We start from the raw sequence: 9,674 nt of genomic DNA on the forward strand, positions 1-9,674 counted from the left end.
ATATATATTATAATTATATTGAATATATATATTACTATATTATTGTTTAATAAATATCACAAATAAAATCTTATTGAATTAATATCACAAATAAAAAATTTATTTATTAATATTACAAATTAAAAAAAAAATAACTAATATAAACTCTGAAAATAAATAAAACATTAATATTCCCAAATTAATAGGTCTTTATCCTAATTAATAAAAAAAGAAAAGTAATTATTAAATGTGCGTGTGTAAAAAAATAAAAAATAAAAATAAAATTAAAAAAAATATCAAGCACTATCAGATTTGTGTTTTGAATATAAATTTTGTGCATTATGCAACTCTAAATGTCTATCATCAACTTCAAAATTAATACAATTAATATTATCGGCCTGAAAACTCGAACGAATTGTACAAATTGCGGAAGTTATGCTATCGGATAAAGAATTTCTTTTTTTATTTTTGACATCTGTAACAATGGAAAATATTCTTTCTGCTTCCGCATTTGAATGAGGAAAAGTAAGCACTGACTCAACTAATAATTCTAAATTTGGAAACATTTTTTCCTCATTAAAATCTTTATAATGAAATATTTTTTGCCACATTTCGTCTACTTCTAATAAAGCTAATTCTATTTTCTCTGTATCATTAATAACTGTTGGCAAAATTCTCCATTCAAATCCTAATTTTGTTATGTCAATATTTTCAAAATGTGAAGCAATAATTGACAAGTCTTTAATTTCATTTCTGCCTTCATCATAAAGTGCAATTTTGGCATCTAAAAAAGTTAATTGTTTAAAAAATGAATTTTTATAAGGCAAACGTTTTAACATTTCTTTAAGTGCTGTTATATAAAAATTTAAACATGTTAATTTAATATCTTGCACGAATACTAATGGCTGATTTACCAAAAAACTTTCACAATCTGGTCCCACATATATATCTAACAGATATTTAATATTCCTCTCATCGTCTACATTTAAAGTAACAATATCTTTCAAAGTCTCCGGAACCATAAAATTTTGAGCTATTTGATGAATAATTTGTTGACTACTGTTATATAATTTATGAATTAAAATTTTACGGGATTGGAAAAGAATATTAAAATTATTAAAAAAATGTAACGAATATTTTAAAAATAGTAAATAAGCTTTTATAGATTCATCATTTAATTGAGCTAAGATGGCTTCTGCAGACTGGGATTTATCTTCTACAACAGCAACAAGAAAATAATTTTTCAAAACTTCCCAGTTCTCAAGGAGTCTAATTACGCAATTATGTAATACAAGCCATCTTGTATTTGATAATTTAAGAGGTTTCTTTTTCTCAACATTAAAAAATTTCTGAAATTCGCCTAAAATTGCACATCTTTTTGCACTGCCTGAAATATAAGTACTAACATTTCTAATTAAATTTTCACATCTTTTAGGCAATTTTTCACACGCTTTACTTGCTACAATAGCGGATGAATGGCAAATACAATTTAATAGCACTACACCGGGTACTTCAGTTTTTAAATGAGAAAAAAAAGAATTATTACATCCCGTCATTACCGATGCATTATCGCTTGCCATCCCAACAATATTTTTAATAGGAATATTTTTTTTATTTAAAAATATTTTAAAAGTTTTAAAAATGTTACTAGCGGTACAATTTGTAGCATCTAATGCTAATAATTCTAATAATTGTGTTTTAATTTTTTTATCTGTTGGTGAAATAAATTTAACAAGTAAGCACATAAACTTTGTATCAGTTATATCTGTGCTTTCGTCTATTAAAATCGAAAATTTCCGTATTTGCAAAATTTCTACTAACTTTTCTACTTCGCGTTTTGCAATAACATTTTCTACAATTTTAGTACATTTAGTATATTTCAGTGAAAGATTTTGTGTAACTTCAGGCTCTATACAAATATCTTTTAACAATGGAATTAAATGATCCGCGGTGCAAAAAGCAATATTATGCTCAGCAAAAAAAGCAGCTAACTTTATTTCCGCGCGTTTTACTTTATTTTTGTGTAATACACGCTCGTTATAATTATGATTGAGGCTTTGATTTTGAGGCTTTATGTTAGTTAAATGTGTTTCCGTTTGTGAATGTTGCGTTAAATTCGTTTTACAACATCTGATAGTCTTGTTACACACGACACAAAGAGCTTTATTTTTCTCGGGATGAGGAGCCAACCATCCTTTAAAACAATCTTCATCTAACCACGATAAATTAAAATTTCTAATTGTTCGTTTTTTAACAGCTCCTTTTTTTTTATTATTGATATCATGCATACTACTATCCATACTACTACTATCCATTTTATTATCTATACTAATATTGCACTACTATTGCACTACTATTTTGGTGTTATATAATTTTTACTTACTCATATCCGTCTCGTCCTGTCCTGTGTAGTAGCTCGTTGTCCGGATCTTCAATCTGACAGCTCTGGTTCTACCTGTGTGGATCCCGCCAAAAGTACACCAGTGCGCATCCATCGTACGTCACTGTTTTTACGCTCGTTAGGCCGCGCATGCGCGCCCATCCGGGCAAGTCTGGGAGCACTGAGTCAGTCGGCCGTCAGCCAGGTATAAAAGAGGTCCGGCTGTCTATTTTACCAGATCCTGTTTGCTGCTAGACAGCAAATATCCCTCTACGAGCGTTCTCGTATTCCCACCGAGCGTACTCGGCCCCAAGCCTCTCATACGAGTGTTCTCGTATACCCGCCGAGCGTATTCGGCTCCTCATCTCTCAAACACAAGCGTTCTCGTGTACCCGCCGAGCGTACTCGGCTTCTGATCCAAATATCGCGTTTCCGCACACCGGATTTAAAGTCAAACTTCATCCGGCAGGTAAAACCGCGTTGACTAATCCGCGCCGCTGAGCGACTCGTATCGATCGACTATCGAACGGACTCGTGACGCATCTACGAACGCGCCCGCCGACAGGCGCTCCGTCGTAGGCCAACCGCAACGACTCGATCGTACGCGCTTGCGCTAAACATTTCGTCGATCGCACCAAGATATTTCACGTCACGCGTAGACGAATCACACGCCGTCTTAACATGCTCGTCACGTTTAGACGAATCACACGTCACCTTTATACACTCGAGCATTTATACAAATCATACGAAGTACATTTATACGAATTACACATCGCATTTATACACCTCACACACCACATTTATACAAATCATACATCGCATATACACACTGTCATCAAGATTATTATTTATTCAATAAACATTTCATTTTGTTATCATCTTTCAAACGCGAGTTCTTATTGACGTACCCCCAACCGAACGAACCCGGATTCCGGCGAGCTATACCGCGCCCAAAAAGCTCACACGGTTTCAAACAATATAATTGTTACGTACAACGCATGTTATATTGCAGTTACATTGTTGAGTGGAAAATTATAACATTGAGGTTATGTTACTGTTAACTTTTGTTTACTGGGAATCAGTGATGCGATATCTACTACCGGGCTCGCGGCTCTCGAGGCCCAACACAAGTAAGAAGCGCTTACGTCACGCGTCTGTGTGCGCTCGGCCGTTCGGCTATAGAGAGAGAGCGGACGTCTCTGTCTTGCTACCATCGAGCCGACGTAAACACATTGCGGACGGCAAATGCTCAAAAACAAGCGCTTTTAATCGAGTAAGGCGAGTGCTTAGCGGATTCGAAGTCCCGTATTCGAGACTTGATTTTCGCAACTTTTTTTTTTCTTTTTTCCACATTTGTTTCTAACAGTGTAAGTTAGTTAATAATGTTTTTTTGGCTAAAAAATATTATTTCGTATATTAATAATATATTTGCATATGTTAAACTAATAACTAATTATTTTAAAAAGAATACTAATTTGCTATTATAAATAGAAAAATGAAGTCATTTTACAACATACATATTGCAACAAAGTGCAATTTAACATGTGCAATTATTGTTAATAAATATAAAATAATATTTTTTAGCCAAAAGCATTATCTAATGATTCACTTGATGGTACAGTGCTAGAAACAAATATCGAAAAAGAAAAAAAATGTTACAAAAGCAGTTTTCAAATACAAGATTTTCAATATTCCTGCCACCGTGAGACGTGCGAGTGAATAAACGCAAAATCTTGAAACAGACGAAGACGGAAGAAGTGTGTTAAGATTGCAGTTTTCGTATTCAGCTGTTGTTGTATTTAGCTGTTTTAATAGAAAAATAAAATATATACAGAAATTGTTGAAAATTAAATTACATATAACACTAAACTTTCATACATTTATTTTCAATAATTTCTTTATACATTTTATTTCTCTATATGTACTTTATACTACTTTATAACAATCTTCAAACCATAAAAGAATTTTTTAATAGACGGTCAAGAATTTAGAGAAATTTACTTTTATTTTAACTTTAATTATTTATTTTATTTTTATATTTATTTCTTTTATTTTTGCACAAGATATAGTCCATCAACATCAAGACAATAAAAATTACTTTTACCTTAAATTATAATATTAAAAAAGTAGTACGATAAGGCTCCAGGCGACGGTCCACTTAAAAAAAATCGAACGCGCCTAGTTAGTGGAACCTCAAAGGTGGTGTGGAAGACCACTATTAATAACACTTAAAATTACTAATGAACTAATAATACGCTACACATACTTTAACATGCTAACAAGAGTGCAATAAATCTTCGATCTATTTGACTGCATTTGTAAGATGTATTTGACTGCATTGTATGTTACCGTTTCTCCACTAATCTCCACAGTACAGTAACTTTTGCTAATATGCAGTAATTTAAAATAAATAGTTAAAAATTTTCCAGGTGTGTAATCTTTTAATAGAGATAAATGTTAAGAAGCAAGCGTGGCTAATCGATTACGGCGAGTGGCAGGAATATTGAAAATCTTGTATTTGAAAACTGCTTTTGTAACATTTTTTTTCTTTTTCGATATTTGTTTCTAGCACTGTACCATCAAGTGAATCATTAGATAATGCTTTTGGCTAAAAAATATTATTTTATATTTATTAACAATAATTGCACATGTTAAATTGCACTTTGTTGCAATATGTATGTTGTAAAATGACTTCATTTTTCTATTTATAATAGCAAATTAGTATTCTTTTTAAAATAATTAGTTATTAGTTTAACATATGCAAATATATTATTAATATACGAAATAATATTTTTTAGCCAAAAAAACATTATTAACTAACTTACACTGTTAGAAACAAATGTGGAAAAAAGAAAAAAAAAAAGTTGCGAAAATCAAGTCTCGAATACGGGACTTCGAATCCGCTAGGCACTCGCCTTACTCGATTAAAAGCGCTTGTTTCTGAGCATTTGCCGTCCGCAATGTGTTTACGTCGGCTCGATGGTAGCAAGACAGAGACGTCCGCTCTCTCTCTATAGCCGAACGGCCGAGCGCACACAGACGCGTGACGTAAGCGCTTCTTACTTGTGTTGGGGCTCGAGAGCCGCGAGCTGTTACGTGCCGCAACTTATAGTTTCTTATATTACTCTTTTTATTCGAACCTTTGAACCTTTTTTATCTTTACTCGTTCTTGATCCTAAACACATGACCCTTCGATGACTGCAATAAACATAAACGCTGTCCCTATGCCTAACGCATATTTTCCTTTTGACAAAACCGCTTCCTTCCAATAAACGTTCCGCCGCTACGATTTTCCTACAGCACCTTAAACGAAGATCATTCTCGCCAGTTCAGTTCTCGATCAAAGCTCAAACCAGCAACACCGAATAAAGACTTTTTCCACAAACGTGTCCCGACTTATTCTAAATAATCTATTACGTAGCTATACGCTCGTAACAATTGGTGGCAGCGGTGGGATTGTTTGTGTGTAAAAGTGCGGAAATTTTTGCTATAATTGAGCTGATTGCTGTTAGTTAATATCAAGTGAAAGAAAGTTAGAGATCCGGAATTCGAGAAAACTTTGTAGCCAAGCAAAGCTATCAAGTAGAAGAACTGAGGTCAATCATAACTTGGTGCTATCCTGACGAAATTAACGGGAGCACATTTCGATCAACCTGCTGAGATCCTGTCTGTTAGCCGATAAAACCACGACGCGTAGTTTACAACCTACCCCGAGGAAAAAGGCATCAGGACGCTCCTGGACGAGCACAGCAGCTAACGAAGGAAAAGGACAGCAACAACGAGACTCCGTGGACGGCCAGCACGAAAAAAGGTCAACCCTCATCATCATCTCATCTACGTCATTATCATCAATTCATCTATATCTACCAGCGGCGTGAAACCATCTCGTCATAGATATGCTGCGCATCGTACTTCTGTAAGTCTATGAATTTTGTAAACTTTAGAGACACTAAAGCGCATTATAATACAGACAGTTCGGAAAGTAGTTTGTCGATTAGTTATATTAGCGATAATAATTCTAAACATAATCACGTAATCTCAAATCTAGAAACAATCAATATGAACGATCGAACAGAAACGGTAGAGTCAGCGCAAGGCGTAGATCATTTTGGCACAAATCTAGAAAGTCGAAGATCCTCGACGAGTAACAGTAGCTATTTTCCCGTCCGTAATAGTTTATCGCTCATACCTGTTTTTAATGGAAAAAATATTCCAGTGACGCAATTTACAGCAGATTGTAAAGGAGTTAATGACTTAGTCGAGCCAGACGATAGGTTATTTTTCTTTAGATCGGTCTTACAAGTTAAATTAACGGGAGATGCCGCGTTAGTGAGAACAATCTATACAATAAATAATCTTGATGATTTATGCAAAGCATTAGAAAAGGAATTCGGAAATTCCAAAAGTTTTGACCATTAGGAAGTGGAAATTAATAAACTTCAGCAAAAAAGAAATGAATCCATTGAAGATTATGCTACTAGAACCAGAAAATTAAACTCTGAAATAATCCTTGCAATTTCTAATTACCCTGATCCAACAGCAAGAGCAGGACTAAGAATCTTTGCAATGAATAAATTAATTACTCATTTCTTAGGCGGATTACACAATCAAACGCCACAACTTCTTTTATCACAAAAATTTAACACGTTAGAAGACGCAATAAAAAGTGCAACTAGGTATATTACAACATCTAATTATCATTCAGAAAGATTTAGACAAAATAAATTCAACGATACATCGCGAATAACTTGTAATTACTGCAGGAAAATAGGACACACTGAAAACGAATGTAGGAAAAAACGTTACGATTCACAAAATGCCTCTCGTGAAAATCAAAATTCTTGGCAAAATAACCAATATAATAACGTCAGACGCGAGCAAAATTTTTCGCGGAATAATAACCCGAACGGAAACAGATTTAACAGTAACCAAAATTTTTCTAACACTAACTATCAACCCAACCGGTTTAACCAACCCAATCAATATAATCAAGCGAATTATCAACGTAATAATTTATCTAACAACCTACCTAATAATTCAACTAATAATTCATATTTAAACTACCATGGCCAAGCGAAAAGCGCGCAACGTCAAGGCCAAATATCGAGTCGCGCACATCCGATTCAATCACTAGAACAAGAGCAAGAACATATACAATCAGAACAACCTCAAGAAATCTTATATCAATCCCATTCGAAGAACTTAGAAATTCAGGAGACAGATTCTTGTTAGATACAGGCGCTGATATTAACATCATTAAAGCTAACGCATTAGAGCGCGATACACTTGTGTATGTCGATGAACAAGTAGAAATTCAAGGCATAACCGAAGAAAAGCAACAAACTCTCGGAACTGCATACTTACATTCAAATACGGGAGTTCACGAATTTCATGTAGTGCCCAGTAAATTCCCTTTGAAGGAACAAGGAATTATAGGTTCTACATATCTGCGTCAAGAAAACGCGAAAATTGACTTCAAAACGCGAACGGTAACAATTAGCAATAATCAAAGATACCCATTAGAATTTAGTAATCGAATAACGTTACCGAGTAGAAGTATTTGCCCTGTGATGTTACAAACGAAACATTATAACATTGATAATGCATTCATAGATCACAAAGAGTTAGAACGTGGTGTTTTTCTAATGAATAGCATAGTAAAAGTGAATCACGCGGGAGAAACGTATACATACGTGACAAACACGACTGAAAAAGAAGTAGAACTAGAGTTACCTGAGATCTATGTAGAGCCAGTGGATATTACCACGAGCCCGAGGGACAGCCCAACATATAAGATAGACTCGGTAATCTCAAATAATGTAACAAAAAGATTAAAATTATTAAAACAGAATTTAAGATTAGATCATTTAAATGAAGAAGAAAAACAGTCAATACAACCTATAATTGAATGATCAAACGAGCCCGCCTTCGGCGGGCTCGTTTGATCAAAATTATATGAAGTGTCTCGTTCGAAGATGATATTATTGTAGTCATGCTTGTCATGCCTAGTACCACAACGTTTAGCGCTTATAATTTTTTAAACTTGGCGCCTTTCCGCCATTTGGTGTCCCCCTATCCTCATATTGTTTTGTGTAAGAACATGAATTATCACGAAGTAACTGGAAGATGATAGTGGGTATGTTTTTTGGGGTCTTAATTTAAGGTAAGGAATCAATGTTTATGGGGGGGAGAACCTATCATCTTCGAACGAGACACTTCATATAATTTTGATCAAACGAGCCCGCCGAAGGCGGGCTCGTTTGATCATTCAATTATATTATGTGTCTCGTTCTCGATGATATTATTGTAGTTTTTTAGAGCTTGCGTGATAATTCTTTATTTTCTTTATTGAACTTACTTTTTAACATTATTCTTCTTATTTTTTAATATTACACGCGCAAATTGGTCATTCGGAGTCTGAATTGATTTATTATAAAACTTAAAGAAGGTTTGTGAACCTGGTGCCCAACCGGCACTACGTCTTATAGCTGTTATGTCTACTCCTTGCTTGTAAGCCGCAGATACTGCTGCATGTCGTGTACTATACGCTGTAAACTGGTTGGTATCAACTCCAGCTTTACCTAAAAGTCTTTTAATCCAATGACCAATAGTTTGTGATGATATTGCACCAAAGGGTTTCACTGTTGCTATAAATAACCTTTTGTTATTTTTATTTCTTAACTTTTTAGTATAATCTATATAATCTAGGATTGCAGATGCCACACATAAACCTGGTTTCTCCTTAAAAGATGGTAATATTAATTCTGGTTGGAAAGCTCCAGGCCTAGAAGTTTTTATTCGTTCTGTAATTTTAATATTTAACCCTGTATCCGATTTCACTATATTATCAATATCTATTAGCGATATAGTTTGAAGCCTCTGAGCGGTTGTTAAGGCTAGCAGTGTTACCACTTTTTCCCCAGCTTCCCTTAAATTCAATTCTTTAAGAGGGTGTAATTTTTCAATGTAGTTAAGTACCGGAGTAATATCCCATGTTGTAGCGTATTTTGGAATAGATGGTCTTTGTTTAAATACTCCTTTTAAGAACCGACTAATTAAACCATCCTTATTAATATCATATATTGAGATTAAGGAAACTGTGGAACGAGTAGTATTTAAAGTGCTATAACTTGCACCTTTCTTGAAAAGATTATTTAGAAATTTGATAATTTCCGTCGTTTTTGCATTAAATAAGTCTATTTTTTCTAAATGTGCGAATTCCCACCAGCGTTTTAAGCTACATTCGTATTGTCTCAGCGTTGTTTTTGTGATAGAATCGATCATTACATCTATCGCATCTTCTGTTAATCCTTTT

The 9,674-nt window shown here is 34.1% G+C and overlaps 1 protein-coding gene across 1 annotated transcript; it reads right to left on the minus strand.

Annotated features, from left to right (window-relative positions):
- Positions 1-412: 412 nt before the first annotated feature.
- Positions 413-5,863, minus strand: LOC136997138 (SCAN domain-containing protein 3-like). The gene is made up of 2 exons (XM_067347533.1): positions 600-5,863; positions 413-454 (listed from the first exon to the last, which is right to left on the minus strand). The coding sequence occupies exons 1-2, from the start codon at positions 2,292-2,294 to the stop codon at positions 413-415; spliced, it is 1,737 nt and encodes a 578-aa protein (XP_067203634.1). The 5' UTR covers positions 2,295-5,863.
- Between the last annotated feature and the right edge of the window lie 3,811 nt (positions 5,864-9,674).

The sequence above is a fragment of the Linepithema humile genome, chromosome 1 (assembly GCF_040581485.1).
Source record: "Linepithema humile isolate Giens D197 chromosome 1, Lhum_UNIL_v1.0, whole genome shotgun sequence".
Classification (NCBI taxonomy): Eukaryota; Metazoa; Arthropoda; class Insecta; order Hymenoptera; family Formicidae; genus Linepithema; species Linepithema humile.

Excerpts from the sequence above, each read along its gene's own strand:
- LOC136997138 (XM_067347533.1), bottom strand. The coding sequence starts at position 2,294 with ATGGATAGTAGTAGTATGGATAGTAGTATGCATGATATCAATAATAAA. Across the intron at positions 455-599 it reads TAGAATTAGCTTTATTAGAA|ATGTCAAAAATAAAAAAAGA; the intron begins GTAGACGAAATG and ends CCATTGTTACAG.